The 26,580-nt window shown below is 38.5% G+C and overlaps 2 protein-coding genes across 4 annotated transcripts in view; both read right to left on the reverse strand.

Moving 5' to 3' along the window:
• Positions 1-1,711: 1,711 nt before the first annotated feature.
• LOC104592879 (nucleic acid binding / zinc ion binding protein) lies at positions 1,712-9,015 on the reverse strand. 2 transcript variants are annotated; one of them, XM_010252406.3, is made up of 4 exons: positions 8,692-9,015; positions 6,499-6,563; positions 2,978-3,176; positions 1,712-2,325 (listed from the first exon to the last, which is right to left on the reverse strand). In XM_010252406.3, the coding sequence occupies exons 1-4, from the start codon at positions 8,815-8,817 to the stop codon at positions 2,005-2,007; spliced, it is 711 nt and encodes a 236-aa protein (XP_010250708.1). In that variant the 5' UTR covers positions 8,818-9,015; the 3' UTR covers positions 1,712-2,004. The 2 variants fall into 2 exon arrangements, with proteins under 2 accessions (XP_010250708.1, XP_010250707.1); XM_010252405.3 differs by having other exon boundaries at positions 2,978-3,179; positions 8,692-8,982.
• Positions 9,016-20,489: 11,474 nt separating this feature from the next.
• Positions 20,490-26,580, reverse strand: part of LOC104592880 (coiled coil protein) — a 29,016-nt gene continuing 22,925 nt past the window's right edge. For both annotated transcript variants that reach the window (XM_088900133.1, XM_088900134.1), the window contains exons 7-9: positions 22,488-22,584; positions 22,115-22,184; positions 20,490-21,932 (exon numbers count right to left, since the gene is read on the reverse strand). In XM_088900133.1, the coding sequence (XP_088756259.1) occupies positions 21,845-21,932; positions 22,115-22,184; positions 22,488-22,584 (255 nt within the window). In that variant the 3' untranslated portion in view covers positions 20,490-21,844. The remainder of the gene's footprint in view (positions 21,933-22,114; positions 22,185-22,487; positions 22,585-26,580) is intronic.

Below are 26,580 nucleotides of genomic sequence, written 5' to 3' on the forward strand. Positions count from 1 at the left end.
TGGAAAAAAAGTTGCTTGAGGCTTTGGGAAACCTGGCCCGTTCAGATCTTCTACCCGCACCGACCTAGAAGCCACTGCAGCATAATTGGGAATATCAAGATCTGGACAGACCTGACCCAATTTGAACACGATAATTTATATTTACAATACATAATTTTGCATATATATATATATATTTGAGCTTTAAAGGCTTAGATTTGAGTCTGTTCCTCACACCGACCTACCACAATACATCCCAGCCATGCATTGTAAATGATAATATACAGTACAGAAGATGTTCCTATTCACGGCTGCAATGTGTGCCAGGTTGGTGAGGTGTGTTTTGTGAGGAGTAAATCTGGACTTTTTAGATTTTTCATTCATAACACTCCTGTGTTTCAACCTGTTATTGACCTAGTCAGTTAAACCATTTGAATCGTCACTCGGCCTTGATTCCAGGTCTGGTTTTGTTGAAATTTGTTATTTGATAAAAATGTTGACTTGGTAAAAAACTGTTTGACTCAGACGGTTCAACCATTATCCCATCTGACCCAATCACTTAGTTGCGGGTTGCACACCCATTGTATGTATAAACTTCCAAAGGCCATAACTTTGCACTCTGACGCCCAATTTGGGTGATCATTTTTTTGGTAACTTTTCAAGATCTTTGTCCCAAGGCGCCAACCCTGCTATTTTCACCAAAACCCTTTTTTGGGCCTCAAATTGCAATTTTTAACATTATTTTATAAATAAAAAAATAAATACTGAATTAAAGAATATAAAATAATATTTATATATACATATATTACATCTAAAAAATAATTATACATTTTTTAAGGATAAAATGTATATTTATACCTCTCTCTCTCTCTCATATAGGGATGCAAATGGATTGGATCCAATCCGATATATATGCTATATATTTATTTATATAAATATATATAATAGATATATGTTATTTATTTATTTATAATATAATTTTGTAAATTTGTTATATTATTTATTTTTTTTATAAAAAACATCTATATATATGATGAAAATAATAAAAAAAACTTATATTTTTTGTTTTTCTTTATTTAAATTGGTATATTTTATTTTTCTTTTAATAATTTATTAATTTTTAAAGAAAACAAATCAGATCAGATCAGATCCGAATATCTAACTTCCCGATCAGATTCGAATTTAGATCCATGTCTATCAGATCCAATTGGATCTTTGGATCAGATCAAATCAGTAATTAACAGTGTCAGATCAGATTCGGATATACTCTTATTCGAATCGATCCAATCCATTTGATGGCGTGACATGATCTAACCCATTGGACCTGAATAGTCAAACCAATGAACCCACGACCCAGAGGCAAAAGAAGTGAAGAAATTAAGCCAACTAAACCCAATTCAACCCAATGTTACCAGGTTGGGTTAGACTCTTAGGGCAGGTTGGGGGTTCAACTAGCAATGGCATTAATTCCTTTATGTTGTTCATCTATTGCTTCCCAATATAGCACTGCTGTTATTTCTCATCTTAGTAAGGTCAGTAGATATTTTTATCTTGAGTTTGGGGCTTGACCCCACCCCCCTACTTATAACACCCCCCCAACCCAGGTGAGAGCGGAATTTGGTCCCAAAGTCTCCAATAGAATCAGCCAGAGACCTTATCAATCAACTGAACCAGTTTGTCACCGTTAGTTACGTGACAAAGTTATTGTAATAACAATCTCCCGCCTCTTGGGTGATCTAAATGGAAATATTTCTTCATCATTCAGTTTGCAGTCATTGAAGCCTGTCAAATTGCTCCATGATTGCATGATTTGCATCAACATGCAAGAACACCAAGTTCCTCTGAGATTTTGACATTAGCTGGAGATTTTGTGGAAAAAAAAAAGACTAAAACCATCTCAAATTTTTTTCTTATACCCCTCCCAAGTATGAAAGTAGATCTCTGTAACTAGGTTGTCATCGGTCGTCCTCAACAACAGGTACATCATGGTAGTAATTTTGTTGAAACTATATGCTGACTATCCGTTCATCCTTTCTGGAGAGACCGAGGAGTGAACTTGAGGCCATGGCTGCGGCGATGTCCAAAACTAATAGACGAAGGAGAAGAGTCCATGCTTAATTTTGAGACTGCCGAAACCAGTCCAGTAATCATCTCTTCCTCTTCCATTGCCTCCTCCCTCTTATGGTCAGCTTGTTTACGCTGATACTTCTGCCTCTGTTTCTTTGATGGGTGTGCCTTCTTAAAGAACTCAAATGAAGTGGGGAATTTATGCTTGTCTACAAGGTGCTGTTGCCGGCTTTTATAGCTCTTTAGTTTCATCCCACAACCCTCAACCAGGCACTCGTACTGTTTCATACATGCATAGAAAAATTAGTAATGAAATATGATGATTACGGTGCTATAGAAAAAGAGAAGCTTTGTTCTCAGTTATAATCTTGTAACCGGGATCCAAGAAACGATAGGGAGACATAGTAACAAGACATTAAATGCTATTTATTGTTAGCAAAAAAGAGTGCTATTTAGTATGTTGTAATGTTCTGGTCTTATAGAAATATAGTTTCCACCATCCTGGTTTTAGTCCTCTCCCCTTGGGATCAAGCTATACTTCCAGTTGGGTGAACCAATAATTTAGTTGACTTTTTGTTGAGAATTTTTTAACCCTACAAGTTCAATCCCAGCTTAACAGCTGAAAAAAAGAGTTGCTTTGGAAAATACTTGGTCTCCTCATTTTCTGAATTGTACTTCACAACATGCATTTTGATATTTTTAAGTGTACATAACATCATAGACTTCATAGTCACATGTGCAAGCTGCTTCACAAAACATATGCGCATTAAATAAACAAGTAGCAGCCATTGTTCCTAAATGAGATGAGAATTGAATTGGAAAAAAAAAGGTTAAATAAATATACAAGGATGGAATGCAATGAAAAGCAGAAACCTGACCAAAGGCATAATATTGCAAAAAAACAAAGCCGTCAATGGAGAAGAAGAAATACCATGGGAAAGCCACGTGCAACTTTTGCCTGAAAGAAGGAATCATGGGCTTCTGAAACATGTATACTGAGTAACCGTGATGTTGGGTAAACCCTTGAACAAACTGAACAAGATGCAGTGTGTCGGGCATGGTAGTGATCTTCAAAGTCCTCCAAAGAACTCAACTGTGCACCACAACCAACAATTGGGCAAAATACAACCCTGCTAGAAGACCAAATTGTTGAACACAGAACATATAAAACACAGTAGTACGGAAATATTTTTATCAGAAAGGGAATAATGGCATTTACTGTCTGAAGACAGAGCACTTAAATGGTGGTCCTAAACCATGCAAAGTGCAAACCCCTAATTAATGATCAAAAGGTACTTGTTTTCATAAACAAAAATGTTCCTTTTTTGTCATTATATAAATTCAAGTATTTTTTGTCTTTTCACTTGTAATGAGACCAGAGTTCCTATGAAGACTTCTACCCACTCTTCTCAGATCTGAGGGCTTTCCTTTGGACTTCCAAAGAAGGTAAAATTGGTCCATCCATGCACATGCTATTGCATCATTGCCTATAGGTAGTTAATACTGAAGGGTGTTCTGAACTTCCATGCTCCAGATCAAACCTAGGATGTCACAATTTCAAAAAATGCCCCAAGAAAAATGTAGCAATCATTTAGTTCATAGAATTCTTTGCTTAACTGCATTTCAAAATATTCTTAACCAATGGAAAGTAAACACAGCGATTAAATTGATATAATCATGTTGATTATCTACAGACCATATCTCCCAAATGGACACAAAGCAATTGGTTGATATCCCTTGAATACACTAATACAATCTAGCAAAGCCACCCTAGTTTATAATTTAAAAGCAATGAGGCAACTGAAAAGGAAGGTGGCTGAATACAAAAAGGATTCAAGAGTGCACAGCCAGAATAGGAAAAAGCCATTTAATACAAGCCAACAATTCCTTTTCCCAAATTTTTATGATGGACAGAATTATTGCATAGAAGAGGAGAAAACTTGACACATTCTGCCAATAAAATTTTCTATTGAAAATTCAATTTATTATCTGACTTGTCATCACTGTTGCTCAGCCTATGCAAGCAGATTTAAGCCATGCTTTACCCATCTTAACTTAGGCTATGGAACCAACAGTTTGTCCCTGGATCAGGTTAGCACTGCTTGTTTGGCTCACATTTTTCATATCAGGTCTCATTCAATCCAAAAAATAGAACCAATAAAATGAGGACCTAAGTGCATATAACTAAAAGAAAGAAAAAAATAATAAACTATAAGAGATTTCTAGGCAATATATTAATCCTATAAGAGATTTGGCCCTTAAGGTTTGTATAGGTAAATGAGCTTAGGTTGACACCTGCACTTGGTTTGCACACCTGAGAATTGAACTGAGGTCAGTTCATGAGCCTAGCTCAAGAATGAGCTAAGCTAGCTTGGCTCATTTAGAGCACTGATTGTTCTGTTAATGCTCCAGGTAATTTATTTTGCAAGCCTCTCTTTGGGAAGCATAAATTGATTACACGTATCCATGCAATTAGTGAATATGAAACATATCTAAGTAACTTTCCATGCTTATACATATCTAAGTAACTTTCCATGAACTGAGGTCAGTTCATGAGCCTAGCTCAAGAATGAGCTAAGCTAGCTTGGCTCATTTAGAGCACTGATTGTTCTGTTAATGCTCCAGGAATTTATTTTGCAAGCCTTTCTTTGGGAAGCATAAATTGATTACACGTATCCATGCAATTAGTGAATATGAAACATATCTAAGTAACTTTCCATGCTTATACAGCCCCATCTTCATTGCTAACCTAACAGGCACAAAAATGTTATGAACGGTTCTTGGGGCCATAGTCACCAGTTTCTCCAGAACAGCTGACAAATGGTGAATTGATTCACCTTGAGTTGATTCTTGATTTACTACAAATATAGAACGTATCTGATTACTATTTTTGTAAGGTATGAAATAATCCCTGTGTCCTGTATAGTTTTGAATAATTGACAGGAACTAAAATATCCTGACTGGTTCTTAGTACTATGCTCCAGAACTACCAGCAAATAATTAATTGGTTTGCCTTGAACTGGTTCTTGATGGACTACAAGTCAATTTACAAATCACAGAAAGTCAAGCAAATCACATAAATAATCTTTTTCTTATGGTTGAAAACACATTATTTGGCTTGGCCATGAATTTAGGGAAACAAACTAATCAGAGTTGCATATTATTATAAATTAAGCAAATTGATATTCTGAACATGGTGAATTGAATTTTGATGTCACTAACTTAACAAATTAATGGCAATTAATGGCGTATTGAATTTTGGTGAGTGGGAAAACTAGAAAGAATGGGATCAGAAATAAGCATATTCATTGGAACCTAGGAGTAGCCCCAATAGGTGAAGAAGTAACTTGTTGCAAGTTGACGGGTCTAGAAGAGCAAGGGACAGTCCAAAAAAGACATGGGTTGAAGTAGTGACTAATGAGAAATGAGTTGAGGCCCAATAATTTAACAATGGATATGGCACTGAACAGAGTGGAATGGTGGGACAGGATCATGTAGCCATCACCATATAGTTGGGACAAGGCTTAGTTCAATTGAACTTTGGTACTTGGATTCACTAACCAACTTTTAAATCATGAATTGTGAATTGAACATGCAGTGAGTTGCTTACAGAGGGTCTCTCTGCTGCAACCATGAGGTTTCAGGTCTGATAGTTCACTCCTAGTTACATAAAATAGGAAGATAAAAAAAAAGTTGTTCAGGAGACATGGAAAACGAACTAAAAAGTTCATCCAGTAAAATTTTCTTCACAACTCCAGAAAAGAAATATCAATGGAAGGGAGAGGGCAAGTAGAATATACAACAACAATTTAGTATATCTAAAACAACTTATAGTTACCATTTGTGTACTCAAACATGAAACCTTAGGGTTTTGATGCACTACGTTAACATAGAAATTTGACTTTGACAATTCAATTCCCCTTCCTTTATTTCAACCTGAGTTAAAACTGAGAGAGAGAGAGAGAGAGAGAGATCTTCTGAGCATAAACTTTGAAAATGGAATCTAACTACTATCACTGAGATGGGGTGGGGGCAGAAGCAGATGAATAAAATCAGCAAATCTTAGTTCCTTAACCAATGCTTTTGGAGATTATTCAGAAATCCATTTAAATTACATATGAAACAATATCTCAGCACGAGTATCTGTATCATGGGAGTATAACATAAAAACATATTTTAAGGCTAGTTTAGAAGACAGGAGGTAGAAACCCATCCTGAGAGTACTGACTCACTGTGACAGTGCTGAGACACAAGCAAAACATGTTACCACAATGCCCTTTCTATGTAAACTCTTTATTTTCTGTTTCTTTATTAAGTCCTAACAGATCAATATATGACAACATTTTATTTTGGTCTAGCTCTTCAATAAGAGAGGAAAAAGGAAGAATAAATTTTTGCATTCTATCCTAACGAGAGGATAATTTATTAGAAAGCCAAGAAGGAATTACATACCATCCTCCCTCATACTCCATGTCTAGAATCTGATTCTTTTCATCTTCAGTTAAATCTAATGCAACCTGGATATAAATTGGCCAAAAACAAAGAAGAAAATATATATATCAGTACTATATAATGAAAAAAAATGCAGGAAAAGAATACTTCCAACAATGAATGAACCAAAAAAATTCTAAAATAGAAAAATTTAAAAGAGTCTATACTCAATAAAGGGGGTCTTGCATGAAAGGGCACTTCTAATCATAAGATTGCTGTCATGTAAAAATCATAGTTGTCAAGGCTATGCCTAGGCGATAAGGCGCTCTTTGAGGGTCGCCTTGCTCAAACAGCTACATATTTATATGCAAGACACCATATGATATTTTTATATTTTATTTTATGTTATTAATAGTAGTACAATAGATATTATTAGACTAAAGTATTCATATTGCGGGTTTATAGTAAAATAATATTATTATTTTTATGCTGCTGATAAAAAATATTATTTTTTATACTAGTTTCTTTTTATTATTTTCTTATTTGCATGGATTCAATTGACACACAAGTCAGTGACATAGACTTGAACCCTTTCAGACTTTAAAACCTAAATTAACAAGTAAGAAATAATTTGAAGATTTTATCCTATTAACACACACAAGAACAATCAATAGGACTTTTTCTTCATCATCATCTTCTTTTTTCATAAACATGTTGATTTTCTATCTTTCCACATGGGGTTTACACTTATTTCATGAGGATTATGGTAATTATTAGTTAAAGATTACTGCTTATTACTATGAAACCTAAGGAACTACTCTAGGATTTATATTTTTTTTATTCTCAAAAACTCATTGCCTAGGCAGGCACCCAGGCATCGCCCAGATGACTAAGCAATAAGGCGCTCCCTTGTCACCTAGCTTCGCCTTGGTACCTTGAAAACTATGGTAAAAATGAAGCTCAATTGTTTACCCAAAAATGGAAGAGGGTTTTTTCCACCCTTTACTATTTGAAGGACCCTATTCAGTGGTTGCCACTCATAGAGTCCATACCAATACATCATAGAGTAAACATGATGTGGAGGATGAAACAATCCATGTTTCTGATAAAGAGGTTTTTCCATCTACTATCCATCAGATGGTTTGCATTCAGCACATCAGTGCACCATGTGGAAGGGAATTGTCCATCCAAAGAGGTATGTTTTTCAGGATTATTTTACTATAAATCATGGATATCGACTTTACTGTTTTACATCATATGAATACACATTATGATATTTTGATGTTTTAACCAAGAAGGAATTTCATCTCTTCATGTAATCTGTATTTCTCGAAAATATATTCTTGTGCATTAATGAGGTTAAACTCACAAGCTCAAGTACATATCTACTCAGTATGATATGAAGTGCTAAAATTTAAGAATTAAAATGCCACAAACATGTCCTAGAAAAATCAATGTGTCCTTTTGTAAATATACCCTTGAATCAATGTATTAAGGTGATATCCTTGTATGGTACCCCTAATACACAGGAAAAACATGGATATCTTAGGATTATCACTACTGAGCAATATGGGTTATTTTACAGGTATTGCTTAAATGTTGAAAATAGATTAATGCCGATGCTGCTTTTTAAACCAGATTGAATGAAATGTCATGTATATAGCTTAAAAGTAGACACGATAGCCAATATCTTCTACCAAATATTTCCATTTAGGCAAATAGAGCCATGAAATATACTTGTAACGTTTCCCAAAGACCGTGTAATGTTTCATACGTTCCATGCCATTTCAAACGAAGTTCTTCTTAGTTGTACAAGTATGATGTTTTAGTCTATGCATATGGGGATTGAAACCAAACAATAAACTCTTTATTCTTTAAGATTTATACGTGCAAAGGTAAAAGTAAATCACTTTTTTTTTTTTCTTTCTTTGAGTTTCTCAAGTTTAGTGGTACTTCCTTATGACTATCTTTTTCTATACCGAGAATTTGCCCAAACAAAGCAAACCCTGTTCAAAATTGAAGGCTAAAAATACAAGTAATTACTTCTTCTGAAAATCGGGAACTAATAGCATGAATTGCTCGTTAATTACTCGAAGTAATTCTTTCTCTTCTTTGCAGAAGTTAAAACCTCGCACAGACGATTGCAAAACCCGAACAAAGAAAATAAATAATTAACTTAGGAGAATGGAAAAAAAAAAAAAAAACAGAACGAACCTGTTTGGCGAGAAGCTCTCGTTCTATGTTGCTGGAAGCAAAGAATGGAGCATCAGGACTAAATCTTCGACAAACTGGTATCCAATACGGAAACCCTAATTTATCTTCATTTGCAGTGATCACCATTATTTTCTTCGCCTTAGCAGATTGATGTCTTTTGAAATCAATTGGCTTTGAGAATGAATGTGCCAACAACTTCTCCTTTTCGACTTGGAGACTGAAGAAAGAGAATGAAAAAGAAAAAACAAAACAAAAACACTTAAAAAGAAAAAGAAAACTTACAGATCAACACTATGTATTTTGGAGTACTAACACTCCCCCCCCCCCCGAACTTTCATTTGTAACAAAGCCTACCCTAAACTTAATGTTCAAGTAATTAGCACCTGCCTTGTCAACGAGCTTGATAGTAAAATTAAACTTACTAAAATGTCCATTGAAAGCCTGCTAAGTTGATTAAAAAAATATCAAAACAAAGAAAATAGGCATATAAGAGCATGGTATCTCTTGTTATACTGTTAGTGTTTTTTGTATTTTCTTTTTTTTTTTATGCCCGAATTTGTACGTGTAAATAAGTATTAAATATATATGATATATGATATTTGGATTTTATTTGTATAAAATCTAAAGTTAAATATTTGCTTTATATAGTTTAATATATCTATTTATATTTTTTGAAAATTTTGTTGTAATTTTTTATTTTTATTATTTTTTTATATTGTTTGTATTTTTTACATTTTTTTTTATTTTTGTTCCATTTTATTTATTTTTGCCAAAACGTCTCATAAAATGATATAAGGGTAACTTGTATATTTTGGAAAGTTTAAATACCCACACATGGCAGTTACATAAAATGAAAATCTTGTATGAGGAAAGTTAATTGACCATTTAACAAAATGCTAAAAGTGGTAGCAAAGTGCTAGAATGTAAAGTTTAATTAGGTCTTTCTTACAAATGAGATTTTAAGGCACTAAATTTAATGTCACTACCCCCAAAGTACCATTCTTACAAATGAGATTTTGAGGTTAGTCTCACTTCAGTACTGAATTTCAAAACATGATTTTCAAAAACACTTAAATATACCTTTACGTCAAAGGACTTAAAGAATGTTTTCGAACCGTCGTTGACCCGGACGGTCTGATCGTTTGGCCCAGGAATCGTCCAAGCAACTAGTTCCATTTTACCCAAAACCAGGAATCTGGTAAAAACTATTGAAAAAGTCAATAAACTGTTGACCCAAGCAATCGAACTGTCAACTCGTTCAATGGTTTTGACCATTTTTTATTTTTTAATTTTGCTGTCAAAATGGGTCGTCCATTCGAACCAGACAGTCGGACCGTTGACCCGAAAACTGGTGCCCATAACGGTTTCATTTACGGGTCGTATTTTAAAATGTTGGACTTAAATATACTTCCCTTTTGTCAAATTCCATTGACATCACATTTAAATATTTCTAAAAATCCAATTTTGTTCTTCCAAAGTTCCAAGTGTTGAGAGCTCTACAATTAAGTGGATTCATTAGTTCAATCCGATTGAGCATTGGAAGGAAATTTGTCTAGAATTCAAATTCAAAATAACTAGAGACGGAATCAAATTAAGAAAAGATTAAAGCAAAAGAAGACGAAATAGGAATAGAGCATGGTTTTGAAAACTAGACTAGACCGGTTGACCTGGGAACCGTCCAAGTAACCGGTATTCTCTGTACTAATCTCAATTGCGTCTTCATAGCCTCCACCTTTGCTCTCTTCATCACCTTGTTCCACCTCCACATTTGCCTTCAAAAAGTATGATGACATGTTTTTATTCAAAGTATTCCTTGTCATTGTTTGATCTAAACACTTTCACTCATACACCAAACTATGTCAACACCATCTAATGGAATTGTTGAACTAAAACCAACACATCATCACGAGATTGTTATGGACGCATTCCTCGGAAAGACGTACCATCGCTGCCGGCAGCAACAGGAACCTGACCCACCGCCAGATTAGATTAGATCATCTTGCTTGTTCTTATCTTATTCTATTGCTCTTATCTTATCTTGTTAGTAAGTTATTAGATTAGGATTAGTTTATCTTATTATCAGATTAGGATTAGTTTATCTTATTATCATATTAGGATTAGTTTATCTTGTTATCAGATTAGGATTAGTTTATCTTATTATCATATTAGGATTAGTTTATCTTATTATCATATTAGGATTAGTTTATCTTGTTATCAGATTAGGATTAGTTTATCTTATTATCAGATTAGGATTAGTTTATCTTATTATCATATTAGGATTAGTTTATCTTGTTATCAGATTATGATTAGTTTATCTTGTTATCAGATTAGGATTAGCTTATCTTATCCTTAGCAAGATAGAATTGGAAGTCTCCCTATTCAGCAAGGAGACTCCCTAAGATTAGGACTCTTGTAATCTCCTATTTAAGGAGACACCATTATTGAATGAGGATATCGAATATTCAGTCAAGAAAGAGTGAGGAGAGTTCGGGTGGTCTCTTGAACAAATCACCATTAGGGCGCCTAGATAGGTCCATCAAGAGCAGGGAGGAACAAGGGAAAACAGAGGGTTTTCCCCGTGGACCAACCCGTGACGAGATCCTATTCCCGGGCCCATAACATTTGGTATCAGAGTCGGTCGTCATGGGAGATCTGCAGCAGCTATCATCCAGGGTCCATGAACTGGAGCATAGGCTCGTAGAAACCAGCAGGGAGGTTCGTGAGGTCAAAGACGATGTTCGGGAGCTGTGGCGCTTGCTGGAATCGTATTTCTCTAACAGGGAGAGGAATTCAGAAGGGACTGTAACCACAAATAGCCTCCGACCAGACTTGACGGAGCCGTCCGGCGAACAACAGCAGCAGCAGCAGACTCTTCTTGGTCCACAGCAACAACACCCTCAGCCACAGCAGCCAGACAACCAATAACAGCAACAACTGCAGCAACAGAAGCAACAACATGATCAACAACAGCAACAGCAGCTTCTCCGAGCAGCTATTACTAGTCCTAGTATAGTTGCCCCGAAACTGGCCCCTAAGTCCTATGGGCCCTTCAAGGTTCTACGACGGATTGGCAGTGTGGCCTACCAGCTAGAACTGTCAGAGACCAGCCGAATTCATGACGTCTTCCACATCGCCTTGCTGAAACCATTTACGGGCGTTCCTCCGGACCAAGTCCCCTGCCTGCCACCCTTGCAAGATGGCAAACTGATTCCCAACCTAAAGTTGTCATCCGCTCTCATTTCAATCAAGGAGTTCTTGAAGTCTTGGTGAAATGGTGTAGCTTACCATTGGCCGAAGCCACATGGATCCCATTGACAGAGTTCCAAGCCACATATCCGGAGTTCGAGCTTGAGGACAAGCTCGTAGTCCATGAGGGGAGTAATGTTATGGACGCATTCCTCGGAAAGACGTACCATCGCCACCGGCAGCAACAGGAACCTGACCCACCGCCAGATTAGATTAGATCATCTTGCTTGTTCTTATCTTATTCTATTGCTCTTATCTTATCTTGTTAGTAAGTTATCAGATTAGGATTAGTTTATCTTATTATCAGATTAGGATTAGTTTATCTTATTATCATATTAGGATTAGTTTATCTTGTTATCAGATTAGGATTAGTTTATCTTATTATCAGATTAGGAATAGTTTATCTTTTTATCATATTAGGATTAGTTTATCTTGTTATCAGATTATGATTAGTTTATCTTGTTATCAGATTAGGATTAGCTTATCTTATCCTTAGCAAGATAGAATTGGAAGTCTCCCTATTCAGCAAGGAGACTCCCTAAGATTAGGACTCTTGTAATCTCCTATTTAAGGAGACACCATTATTGAATGAGGATATCAAATATTCAGTCAAGAAAGAGTGAGGAGAGTTCGGGTGGTCTCTTGAACAAATCACCATTAGGGCGCCTAGATAGGTCCATCAAGAGCAGGGAGGAACAAGGGAAAACAGAGGGTTTTCCCCGTGGACCGACCCGTGACGAGATCCTATTCCCGAGCGTAGGATCCCGTCACGGGTCGGTCCACGGTGCGAAAGCCCCCTGCTTCCCCTTGCGCCTTCCCTTGCTTACAGACCCTATTACGGAAACCCAATGGGTGATTTGTCCAAGAGACCACCCGAACTCTCCTTTGGGGTGATTTGTCCAAGAGACCACCCGATTTCTCCTCACTCTTTTCGTGGCTGGAAAACTGAATGCTTTATTTCAATTCGTAGCTCCTTAAATAGGAGATTACAGAAGGGAATTCCTAATTAAACTCAAACTCCAATTTGAACTCAAACTCCTAATTACCTACTCCTATTGGTAACTCACTCTTACTTAAGATAAGATAAAGATGAGATTAAGATAAAGCTAAGGGATAAGGGATAAGATAAGGATAAGGTAAGCTGGCGGCGAGTTGGCTTGATGTGTCCTGATAAGGGTGGGCCCACCCCCATGAGCTGTCGTGTGGGCCCCGCTCTACTGCTGTTGCCGGGTGCGTGCGCGCGGCTCATGGTGCCACTGCCGCGCGGTGCGTGCGCACGCCTCAGGGTGCCGCTGCCGTGCACGCGCCTCATGGTGCTGCTACCGTGCTGCTGCCTGGCGGTGCGTGCTGCGCCATGGTGCCGCTGCCGTGCGGTGCCGTGTGTGTGCGCGGTGCGTGTTGGCGTGCAGTGCGTGCGGTGCGCGCTGCTGCCTGGCGGTGCGTGCTGCGCGCCATGGTGCTGCTGCCGTGCGGTGCCGGGCGTGTGCATGGTGCGTGCTGCCGTGCGGTGCGTGCGGTGTGCGCTGCTGCCTGGCGATGCGTGCTGCGCGCTATCGGCGGTGCATGTTGCAGTGCTGCCAGGCGGTGCCCACTGTTGTGCGGCCTGTTGTGCGAGCTGCTGCCTATGACTGCGCCGCGGTGCCTTGCCGGATGGTGTGATCATAACATTACACCATCCGGCAATAGGATGTCTTCCAAGGTCCACGAACTGGAACACCAACTTGCAGAAACCAGCATGGAGGTTCGTGAAGTCAGGGAAGACGTCCGGGAGATGCGACGCCTGCTGGAAGCATTCCTCTCCAATAAAGAAATGAGTTCGGAGGGAATCGCCAACACAAACAGACGCCGTCCGGACTGGGCAGAGGCATGCAGCGAACAACAGATCACTGCCCCTACAGCTGTAGTTAATTCCAAGGATCAGCGCACGGAAGATGAAACTGTAAAGTCTCCTCTTTTGGCCAGGGACGATGACACGAACATTATAGTAGAACCTGCTGAATGCGCTCCTTTGACGAAGGCAGGTGGGCTTGGCAATGTTGCTGGGGCTTTACCGAAGGCCTTGGCTCAGCGTGGACATAAAGTTATGGTTGCGGCACCACCGTATGGTAACTATACAGAAATCCAAGAAACAGGAGTGCGCAAGAGATGTAAGGTGGAGGGGCAGGATATAGAGGTAATTTTCTTCCAAGCTTATATTGATGACATAGATTTTGTGTTCATGGATAGTCCTATGTTTTGTAATATTGAGGAAAGAATATATGGGGAAGGCCGAGAGGATATTTTAAAACGCATGGTCCTCTTCGGTAAGGCCGCTCTGGAGGTCCTCTACTGTAAGCATACCCGGTACAGCATTCTTATGATCCACAATAGAGCACAACAGGGTCGTGGTCCAGTACGTGATTTCTGTTATGTGGACCTTCCACAAAACTACTTCAAACTATATGACCCAGGAGGTAGGGAACACTTCAATGTCCTTGCGGCTGGCCTGAGTGCAGCAGAGCGTGTAGTCACTATAAGCCATGGCTATGCCTGGGAGCGGGAAACAAAAGAAGGTGGCTGGGATCGGCACCGAATAATCCAGCGTGACGCACGGAGAGACGGGGCAGTCCCTGTTGTTCAAACTATTGCTGGACTGAGAAATTGTGTGCAGTCGTTGGATCCATTCGCAGAATCCCAAGCCATGTATCCAGAACACGAGCTTGAGGACAAGCTCGTAGTCCGGGAGGGGTGTAATGTTATGGTCACACCATCCGGCAAGGCACCGCGGCGCAGTCATAGGCAGCAGCCCGCACAACAGGCCGCACAACAGTGGGCACCGCCTGGCAGCACTGCAGCATGCACCGCCGATAGCGCGCAGCACGCATCGCCAGGCAGCAGCGCACACCGCACGCACCGCACGGCAGCATGCACCATGCACACGCCCGGCACCGCATGACAGCAGCACCATGGCGCGCAGCACGCACCGCCAGGCAACAGCGCGCACCGCACGCACTGCACGCCAGCACGCACCGCGCACACACACGGCACCGCACGGCAGCGGCACCATGGCGCAGCACGCACCGCCAGGTAGCAGCACGGTAGCAGCACCATGAGGCGCGTGCACGGCAGCGGCACCCTGAGGCGAGCGCACGCACTGCGCGGCAGCAGCACTGCGCGCACGCACCGTGCGGCAGTGGCACCATGAGCCGCGCGCACGCACCCGGCAGCAGCAGTAGAGCGGGGCCCACACGGTAGCTCATGGGGGTGGGCCCACCCTTATCTGGACACATCAAGCCAACTCGCCGCCAGCTTACCTTATCCTTATCTTATCCCTTATCCCTTAGCTTTATCTTAATCTCATCTTTATCTTATCTTAAGTAAGAGTGAGTTACCAATAGGAGTAGGTAATTAGGAGTTTGAGTTCAAATTGGAGTTTGAGTTTAATTAGGAATTCCCTTCTGTAATCTCCTATTTAAGGAGCTACGAATTGAAATAAAACATTCAGTTTTCCAGCCACGAAAAGAGTGAGGAGAGTTCGGGTGGTCTCTTGGACAAATCACCCCAAAGGAGAGTTCGGGTGGTCTCTTGGACAAATCACCCATTGGGTTTCCGTAATAGGGTCTGTAAGCAAGGGAAGGCGCAAGGGGAAGCAGGGGGCTTTCGCACCGTGGACCGACCCGTGACGGGATCCTACGCTCGGGCCCATAACAGAGATATCGTCAAATATATCCAAGAGTACTGAGAATAATCATCAACAAATAAAAGAAAATGCCGATAGCCACCCATAGAGGAAACATGGTATGGCCCCCACACATTAGTACGAACAACATAAAAAACAGAAGAACATCTTTTGTTGCTTGCTTTAAAGGAATGCCTACAATGCTTTCTAAGTTGACAACCTTCGCACTCCAAACTGGACAAACCGACTGACTCAAACAATTTGGGAAACAAAAAACGCAAAGAAGCAAAAGACAAATGTCGTAACCAATTATGCCAAAGCATAACCTGACCCACTAACTCTGACTCAATACTCCTATTTGCATGATGACTCTAATGATTGGAAAGTCCATCAAGAAGATAGATTTCATTCACCTCACGACCACTCCTAATCGTCCTCTTTGATTCCAGATCCTACAAAACACAATGACTAAGAGAAAAAATCATAGAACAGTTAAAATTCTTTATCAAGCTACTAACAGATAAAAGATTAGTGCTCAGTCTAAGAACATGAAAGACAGAAGGTAGGGTAATGATATCAGTTATCTTGACAGACCCTTTCCCAACAATGGAAACATGTGATCCATCAGTTGTGAAAACTCTATCTCTGCCAAAGCAGAGGTGGTATGGGGCGAAAATGGTGGTCATATGTTTTGAGGCTCTTGAGTCTACAATGTAGGGCGGTCCCCCCTTACCTGTAGTGGATACATAAATTGCAGTGGCATGTGAACTACCTATGTGTGCAAACGAGGTAGAATGACTACCTCCTGATCCACCTGCACCTTGTTGTCCACCTGATACTAAGTTAGAACTGGCTATATCCTTCTGATTCAGGAACTGTCCATATCTCTCCAATTCAGCCTTCATTGCAACTATTGCAATAGATTTTAGAGAGGCTATAGTAAGTAGCCCTAATAAATCACCAGTCACTGTCATATTCACATTTCCCTTCTTATTTCTAAGCTGGCTCGGTACAAGGTGTGGGTAAAGCTTCTAGCATGTATCTGTGGTATGTTTGGGTTTCTTACAGTAGTCATAGATCAGATCCTTTTAGTCCTCCTTCCTCGGTTCATTTCCACCCTTATCCCCATTCGGCTTAGGCTTCATTTTGCTAACCATAGCTGATTGCTCAAGGCCTGGGTTCCTCATCATCACATTTTTCCTACTCTCCTCTCCAAACACAAAGGCATATGCCTGAGAGAGAGTTATACTGTTTCGAGAATGAATATGTTGTCGTGCAATATCATGCTCAGGGTTAAGTCCAGCTAAAAGCTCAAAAACCCTATTCTTTTCTATCAACTTCTGATAAGTTGTTGCATCTTTGCTACTTTCCCAAACCACATTCTCCAAATGATCTATCTCCTACCATAAGGTTTTTAGGGTTGAAAAATAAATAGCAACAAACTTATCTCCCTGCCTAGTACAATCACCTAGTTTCTTAACCGATAGGCTCTAGCAACATTTTCATTATGTGAATAAGTTTCTGCTACTCCATCCCAAATCTCCTTAGCTGCGTTAACCCATAAAAAGTTCTTACTTATATGGGGCAACATAGAATTACACAGCCAAGCCATCACCATGTAGTTCTCCTGTACCCATCGAGAATGATTAGTTTTAGGTTTCTTTTCCTTATTGGTGACATACCCCAATTTCCCAAGAGCACCAATGGTCGTCTTTGCAGATTGTAACCATTCTAAGTAGTTTATACCATTCAACTTGATTGTAGTGATGGTTCCGACCCCGAAGAGGTATCCAACACCTCCTCCCCCGAATCTTATTTCTCTTGAAAATTTGTTTTCAACTACAAAACCCTCCATAACTCTCAGAAATAGGTTAGGAAATCAATTTGAGATGAAAAAGAAGGTTTTTGTCTCCTTTAGAAACCTCAAACACCCTCCTAGAACCCTAGAAGCCCCTCCCTCCAAAGTTTTTTTTTTTCCTGTGGGAGCGAAAGAAGAGGCTATCGCTCCCTCCAAAAACCTCCAAAAAGGCTGGGACTTGAACGACCCTCTTTAGAAAATCTTAAGGAACCCTAAAAAACTAGAGCACCACTTCCTAGGTCAAAATTGAAGAGTCCTACTAAAATAAGACTCTCCCCCTTTCTCCACTTTTTCCTATTTTCGGTGTAAAACCCTAGACCAGCTACAAGGGATTGCAATTCCACCCAAAAGAAAATTCCAAAAACTGGGCTTACCTGAAGTCTTCGATCAATCCTTTACCTTATCATGTAGCCAGCTAATTTAGGGCTATATGATGGAGCAACAAAAGAAATATTTAAACTTGCTTTGATACCAAGTAGAAAGGTTTGGGCAACCTATTTTGATATAAAAACTGTAAAAGAAAAATAATAAATAATAAAAAGAAAGAAGAAGAAGAAGAAGAAAAGAAAGAAGAGAAAAAGTTTCAGCTAAGAAAGAGAGAGATGAGAGATAGAAGACAATGGGAGAAGCTCAAAATTAGGTTTGACCGCCCCTTTCATTAGATTATATACTCATAAATAAAAGAGAGTATAAAGACAAGTATGCCCTTAGTAAGTCAACTACTTGTGAGAACTTAAAAGCACTCTTAACATAAAATATAAACTAATGGGCCTAAGGCCCAATAACTCCCTAACCATGCTATGTAAATAAAAAGCATGTCATATCAGCCCAAAACTCAACACTAATTAATTTGATTCTTTTGTTTTTTCAAGAACACTTTTAAAGCTTAAAACTATACTAAATGGAATAACAAATGGATAATTGAAAAAACTTCTAGCATGGTTTTGAAAACCGAACCAGACAATCAGACCAGTTGATTTAGGAACTAGTCAAGCAACTGGTTCCCTTTCACCATACAACTACTTTTAGGCCAAAAACCGTTGATTTGGTCAGTAACCCATTGACCCGAGTGATTGAACCATCGATCCATTGACCCAGACAATAGTTTTTGGGCATTTTTTTATTTAAATTATTTTTAATTTTTTTTAATCCATCCGTTCAAACCAGATGATGAGACCGTTCAACCCGAGAACTGGTCTTTTTAAAACCTTGACTTTTGGCTTGTCATTTTTAAGAACAATGTTAAAGCGTAAAAATATACTGCATGGAATAACAAATGGATAATTGATGAAACTCCAAATCCAATGGATTAGCATTTAGAGCTGCTGCAACTATGTCCTTCGGAGTTGGGAGAGAGCGTTCTTATTCTTGCTTTAGATTCTCAGAACCTAGCAAAATTAAAAGTAATTATTAGTACAGCAGAAAAATAGGGCTCAAAAAGTCAATACATTATTCCAGCTGGCATCTACTTAAGCCAAGGATAACTTCTCATTGAAAGTTAAAACCATTATTTCGTTGAAAGTTAAAACCATTCCTATTCTTAAATTCTTAATGACTTTTTGACAACCTCTGAATGGGTCAAAGTTGTGAAATCCAAATGATGAAATTCTAAAACAGGAGCATTGTTTATCTTTATGACTAAAACGATCATTGGATATGAGTTCCCTCTAGGAGTGATGTATGGAATCAATGCCAAATACAAGTCAGGCTTCAACAAGAATATTCAAGGAACCTATTTAATAGAATGGTGAGGATAGATATTAGTTTTTAATTAAAAATTATTTCATTAATGTACAAGCCTAAGTTCAAAAACTTATTATGTTTGGATAAATTGTTCTTGTTTGAGCTTTGGGATGGGCAGTGGAAAATAACGAGCCTAAAAAAAGGTGAATCAAGCGTTTGCTAATAGTCTGTTTTTTTTTTTTTTTTTTTTCTTTTGGTAAAAAGCGTTTGCTAATTCAAATGCATAAAGCTTATTCAAATGCAGTCTTGATTAATTTACTAGACCACTTGGACGTCTTAAAAAAACCTCTGATTTAAGAGAGGAAATAAACATATGCAGATTTTAGTGCAGACAATACAAACTTAGATCAAGTCTGAATTGTCCAATTGAGGCCCAATCCAAACTAAAATTTGATGCATTTGACTTGGGTTCGGACTTGGGTTGCTCAATCAGCCTACATTAAAATTTAGGGAAAATTTATGATGGAAAAAAGATATGATATAGAAAGAGTTTTGACCAATCAAAACCCACCTATAAATTTTGATAAATAACACCATGTTCCCTACCACGTTTATAATTCTGGTTTATTGGTCAGTTGTTTTTCGTCATAGATGTTGAATATATGCATTATATATATATATATGTATGGTTTATTAAAAAATATGTACATAGGTGGGTTAGGCTTGGGTTAGGAATTAAGATAAGTAGGGTCGGGCTCATGCCAGGTTCTGAATCTTTGTATTTGATGAACCTTCTGTTACCCCTCATCAAATGGGTCCACTGTTCATTAAGGCCAAAGAAGTTAAAGTTGAACCTCCATTTGATGAGAGGTAACAAAAACAGTGGACCCAAATGAAGAGGAGATCACAAACCTGTTGTGGAAGAACCAAAGGTTGAACTCGAACAATGCATATCCATTCATCATTCAATCATCTAATGGATTCCATAGGCTCTGGTTACTGGTGAAATAAGTAGAGTAAATTTCCATTCATAAATAAAAAACTACATAGAAAGTCTGTTGCTTTTGAAATTAAGTTGCTTCGAGCATACCATGTGGGTCTCTTTCCCTTAGGCTGCGTTTGGTTGGAGTATGAATATAAATTTGTAGAGTGCAAAACAAAAATGTTTGGTTCATATGAGTGCAAAGTGTTTCAAGATTTACACACCCACTTTGCACTCAACTCATTTGTTTTGAAAGATGCAAATAAGAATACAATTTTTGTGGATGTTTGGCATTTTCATCAATGCAAACACAATTGTTTCTTACTACCAAATGGTGTTCCTTTTGGTACTCCCGCCATTAAACAAATATAAAAAATAACAGACCATTAAATAAATATAAAAAATAATAGATTAATGTTGTAGCTGAAATTTCAGATGGAAGTTGACCTCTCAGGAGCAATTCTCCTCTTGGCAAGCATGAGAGTCAAGAAAAGAGGAACCAGAGTAAAGAAATGCCAGCTTCCTCCTTACCAGTGACAGAGACTAGACGACAAAACTAAAAAAGAATTTAAAAAAACATAGGGGGAAAAGAATCTAAGAGTTTCAACCACACGAGAACTGAAAATAAAGAATCCGATGAATCACATACGAAGAGAATGTCCAGTCCAGGTAGCTTGTCTATAGATTTTCAGAAAGCAGCACAAAATTATGTCTTCCTAGCAACAACTTCACTTGTCTCTTCAAAGAATGCAGCTTTCAAGCTCCATCGCAACAGAAACATCCTGAAACCACGACAATAACCATGAATAATCACTGCTGATTATTCTCATGCTGACTGCTGATTCCTGAGCCACCAAACTCTTCATAAAAATTCTCAACTGTTGATTATTCTCATTGCTGATTAGTGACCCATCACTCTCGAAAAAAAAACATCATCTGTTGATTATTCTCTTTGCTGATTTGATACTGCAGCGTTACTAAAAAGATAAAAGCCCAAAACCTCATAAAGCCACCTGTTCATGATATTCAATGTTTCCTGCGGTTGTTATAACAACATCTTTTTGTTCCCTGACAACGTTGAACATGAAAACAAGACGATCCTTCTACCAACATAACCCATTGGCAGTACTTTGTGCACAAGACCCCAGGGTACCCTTGGCTACCATGTCTCAGCTGTTCATAGATTCAATCACCTATCAGGTATAACCCAATTTGAATTTTTTCCAACCTTCAACACTCCTTTCACATGTTCCTTCTGCACTAAACCTGAACATTGTCAGAATTGCTCTGTACCTGCCTCCATAGTAACCGTTGTAACTGGCACAGTGTGACAAGCAAGAGCAACAAAACTTGTCATCCACACAAGATGTGTCTTTTCCAGAAGCATCCATGTCTCTAAAATTCACAAAGTGACATTGAGAGCATCCACTCAAACTGTTTGCTTTCCATGTGCAGGTACAAAAATCCTTTTGTTAAGGACTTCTTTTTGAAGTTACAGAATCTAGCAAATCTCTTGCTGAGTCCATTTCTGAAGATTCCAACAATGAGCTCTTGGACAACTCAGCAATTGCAGTTCAAACCAAGCATTATAATCAAGACCTGAATGGAAGTAAACTTAACTCTTCCTCATAAGAGGAAATGAACTTTTGACCCAATTTCTTTCATGAATCATCCTTCTAGATGACTTCTAAATGAAGGTAGAGGTTGTTGGTACAGGAAGCTCTTCTCATGCAGTTGACAATGAATTTGTTGATCTACCAGCATAAATTTGCCACTTCCTCCTCCATTTGATAGTTCCTCTAGCATTTGAATGCCTACAGAGCATCAATTTTATGACTCGATTGACAAAATATAGTAAAATTTTCCACCCAGTAACCAAGTCTTCCACATATTTATACAAATTAATGTAAAAGCTCTTTAACAGAATAAAGTTTTCCTGTACCAACTGATGATGAAAGACATTTCTTTGTATAATTCAAGAATACTATAAAAGGACTTTTTTCTTTGTATTGCTCCACCTGGAAAGGCTCCAAAGAACCCCAGGTTCTTCCAACCTTCAGTTTGACCTGCAAAGGAATTGACACAAGGAAAAAGATACTAGTGAATATATTTCCAAAGAATTAAAAGCCATAATTTAACAATGGGTTGAAAGGGCCAGAAGAACTAGGGGCAGACCAGAAAGGACATGGATTGAAGTGGTAAGAAATAATTTAAGCGCTCACAATTTAACAATGGATATGGCACTATAAAGAATGGAATGGAGAAACAGGATTCATGTATCTGATCCAATATTGTTGGGGTAAGGCCTAGATGATGATGATGGTGACAAATTACAAAGCCAGTTTATGCTATGTTGAGTTCATGCATACCTAGAGGCGATTCAGAACTTTCCATGCTTAACTGTAGCAATAATCCAGCCTCCCCTATTACAAAAGGATCAACTTCCAACAGTAACTCATCATGTACCTGTAAGCATATTACAAAACCATAAACACTTGCAGACATTTTGTTTCACAACCCCAAAACGAAACAAAATGTTCAATCTCACAGTGAGAATATATTGCATATTATGATATTTTTGTGCAACCTCAGTGTATATACAGGGTTAAGGCTGCATACGTCCGTCCTCCCCAGACCCCACATTGGCAGGAGCCTCGTGCACTGGTCTGCCCTTTTATATTTTTGTACACATATGTATGTGTGCATATGTTCTGGGCCACCCTTTGTTATGTATTTAAGCATACGTCTATGTACATCACAAAGAGAGAGAGAGAGAGCTTCTTGTTATCATTGCAACCTTGGAGTTTGAAAGTACTAACCTGCAAAAGAATTCGACAGAGACCTTTAGGCATGGGAAATGTTGTTAGAATTAGTTTTTTATTTTTGTTTTTAGGGTTCTGTTAGCATGTTGTTTTCTTTGTTTAAGTTCTTATTATTAGGGTGGGCCACCAAGGGCATGCTTATAATTTCTATTTCTTTTATTTTACATCATGTTAATACAAATAGGAAGCCGGGAGCCACCAGCTTCAGTTTTTGACTCTCAAACACTTTTTCGTCTTCTCTTCTCTTTTCTCTTCTCTCTCTTCTGGAAAGAAAAGATGGTATCAGAGCATAATTCTGGGCGATAGGAATCTCTTTTCTCCTCTGAATCACATTCCTTTCACCTAGAAATCTTCCACCCAGTTTTCTGACTCTTGGACAGTGAAGGCAGAAACCCTAATCAAATAGTAGGAGGGGGCCGATCCTATGAAGGCTCTCTTTCTCTTGGCTGATGCTGTGAAGACTCAGTCTTGGAACAGCACCTTCGTACAGGTGCTGTACAGGGATCTTTGATTCCCTTTTTGTCACAGGTATATGCTGTGATTGGTTGATGTGTGTTGTGCATAGACCAATGATAACTGAAGTCTAATTTTTTGGACTATTCTTAGATGGTTTGAGTGCTGCTAGAGGATTTCAGCGGTGTAGTTTATTATTTCTGGACTGTTTGTGAACTGTTTGGTTGAAGTCCAATTTCCTGGATGGTTTGAACTGTTCTTGGATGGTTTGATTATTGCTAGAGGATTTCAGCAGTGTTTTTGGACTGTTTTTTGAATTGTTTAGTGGCTGCCATTAGATTTCAGTTGTGGGTTCTTTGTTTCAAAAGAAGATTTCTGGGTGTTTAGTGCCCTAATTATAACTGTGAGAGTTAGTAGTTGAGTGGGGATTAGTCTTGTGCACTTGTGGTTTGAGTTTTGTCTTGTAGCCTTTGTTTCTGTCAATGGCAAATGATGATTCTGCCTCATCTGGGGTTACATTAACTCGTAGTACAATTGGTATTGGAGCTGAAAATATGATATTTCCTATGCCAATTACTCCTTTGAATGGCCTGAACTACCTGGAGTGGGTTAAAGGTGTAAAACTTTACATAACAGCCAAAGGAAAAGCTGGGTACATAAATGGAAGAGTGAAAGAACCCAAGAATAGGACAACTGAACATGATAGGTGGAACCAAGAGAACAGTATGGTGATGTCCTGGCTTCTAGAAACCATGAAACCTGATGTGAAGAAGAACTTTATGTGGGCAGACACCGCTAGTGAAATATGGGAACAAGTCAAAACCACCTATTCTGAGTAGAGGCACTATGCTAAGATTTACCAGTTACAAGCTGAATCCTCAACTTGTAAACAGGGGAACCGTAGTTTGCCAGCCTATTATTTAGCCCTTACTTCAGTATGGAAGGAGTTGGACCACTATCAAGCTATAAAATGGAAGCATGATGATGATGCTAAAGCTTATAAGAAGTTGGTTTCTCAACAGCGAGTTTTTACTTTCTTGTTGGGACTAAACCCCGTATATGAACCTCTTAGAATTCAGATTTTAGGGAGTAAAGAGTTGTCTTTAGTTCAGGAAGTTTATGCCCTGTTTCAATCTGAGGAAAGTAGGAGGAGTGTGATGGTTAAAGACAAGTTGTTCTGTAGCCATTGGTGACGTTCAAGACATACACAGGACACATGTTGGGAGCTCCATGGAAGGCCAAAGTGGGCTATAAAGAATCAAGAGCAGGGTAAGGTGCAGGGTCAGAAGAAGCCTAATACAACACATAATGTGGCAAACGTGGCAACCCAAGATACTCAGTCTGGTGGAGTGTTAACTGGTATTGCTCGGGAGTACTTCACTGGTTCTGACCCTAAGAAAGATATCATGAATTCCTTCAGAAATCACTTGGAATCATATAGAGTGGCCTCACGCCAAATGGACAGTTTAGTTAGTACTCCTTCTTCATTTGCGTCTACATCAGGTAATGTAGCCTCTACCTTCCATGTATCCTCTGCCTTCCAAGAGAGCTTCACTTGTTTCCTCAATGGATTATTGCAGTATAATCACTGCATCAGCATGTCTGCTGAAACAGCGTATCTGTTGTTTTTTTAATCCAATTTCGCAGTACAATTACTGCATCAGCATGTCTGCTGAAACAGCATATCCATTGTTCTTTTTTAATCCAATTTCGCAGTATAATTACTGCCTCAGCATGTCTGCTGAAACAACGTATCTGCTGTTTATTAAAAAGCTAAGTTTGCAGTATAGCTACTGCATCAGAAACAACACGTCTCTGCAAAGCATAGCAGAACTTCCTTATGTTCACTCTGCAAAAGCTAAGTTTACAGTATAGCTACAGCATGTCTCCGGTCAAGATCGCCCCGGGACTCCAACTTCTTCAACTTGGCTTTTGAAATTACTATCGGAGGATTACCGGTCAATGTACCCACTGTTATTTTGAAATTATTGGGCTGGACTGGGATAATTTAAATAGTTGAACTTTGGACATCTTATAGGCCAGAGAGTCACTGTACTAGCCTAGCTTAATCCGGAACAAACGAAGAGTACAATAAAGACCCTTATGTATTTCTTTGTTATTCTCTTTTCATCACTGAAACTCAATCAACAAGAGTACAAACGTACAGTACGATAAAAAAAATTAAGATTTCTAAGTAGTGATGATGAAGCGTTGGCATCTCCTATCCAAATCCAAGCTCAACAAGCCATGGATCCTGGCTTTCGTCGCTTTGGCCGCTCTTTTAGCCGTCGTGACACTCATTTCCAGCTTCAGTCAAAGTGCTCAAACCTCTCTATACTGTTCCCTCGCCGGGTCATACCGTAGTGGAGAAGCTGCCGCCGAATATCGGACTACGCCCATTCAGCTACTTGCAATCCTCCACTACACCACATCGCCTGTTGTCCCGCAACAATCACTCGTGGAGATCAGCGTCTCCTTGGACGTCCTCAAATCCCTATCTCCTTGTAACTTCCTTGTCTTCGGCTACGATTCCCTCATGTGGGCCACCTTCAACCCAACCGGCACCACCTTGTTTATCGAGGAAGACCTTTGCAATCGAGCAGCTTGTAGTCTCTCTCCCCTGTCTTCCCACTACCGCCCTGCAACTTTCTACGGTGACAATTAACACCCTCTCCCTTGTCTTCCTATACATTATACATACTTTCAAAATTTATTCTTATTTTAGTAAATTATTTTTTATAACTTTTATTTGTATGAATTATTTTAATTTTTATTAATTATTAAATATTTTAATAGTTTTAAGATATTAATTTGCTAATTATTAAATACTTTTATTGTTTCATGGACTTTATTACTATTATTATTATTTTAAATTTTAATAATTTATTTTTAATTTATAAATTTATATGTATTTTCAATTTTATTCTTATTTTAATAAATTATTATTTTTTATTTTTTATAATTTATTCGTATTTTTAATATTTTTTGAATTTAATAAATTGTTTTTTATGAAATAATAAAATTGAACTCAAAAGTACCAAATAATCTATTTTAGGGGTAAAATAGTAAAATTAAAAAATTTCATCCACCACAAATAACCTTCTTTATTTAGAACCTCTAAAATGTAGAAAAACATTTGTTTCTTTTCAGATTTCAAACACTTTTAATATTTTTTTCACTATTAAAA

This window comes from Nelumbo nucifera, chromosome 3 (genome assembly GCF_055504915.1).
Source record: "Nelumbo nucifera cultivar China Antique chromosome 3, China Antique-T2T, whole genome shotgun sequence".
Taxonomy (NCBI): Eukaryota; Viridiplantae; Streptophyta; class Magnoliopsida; order Proteales; family Nelumbonaceae; genus Nelumbo; species Nelumbo nucifera.

What these genes read in the sequence shown, in the direction of transcription:
- LOC104592879 (XM_010252405.3), bottom strand. Translation starts at nt 8,817, where the DNA reads ATGGTGATCACTGCAAATGAAGATAAATTAGGGTTTCCGTATTGGATA. An exon ending in GAGAGCTTCTCGCCAAACAG is followed by an intron (nt 6,564 to 8,691) that starts GTTCGTTCTGTT and finishes ATTTATATCCAG; the next exon opens with GTTGCATTAGATTTAACTGA. An exon ending in ATGGAGTATGAGGGAGGATG is followed by an intron (nt 3,180 to 6,498) that starts GTATGTAATTCC and finishes TTGGTCTTCTAG; the next exon opens with CAGGGTTGTATTTTGCCCAA.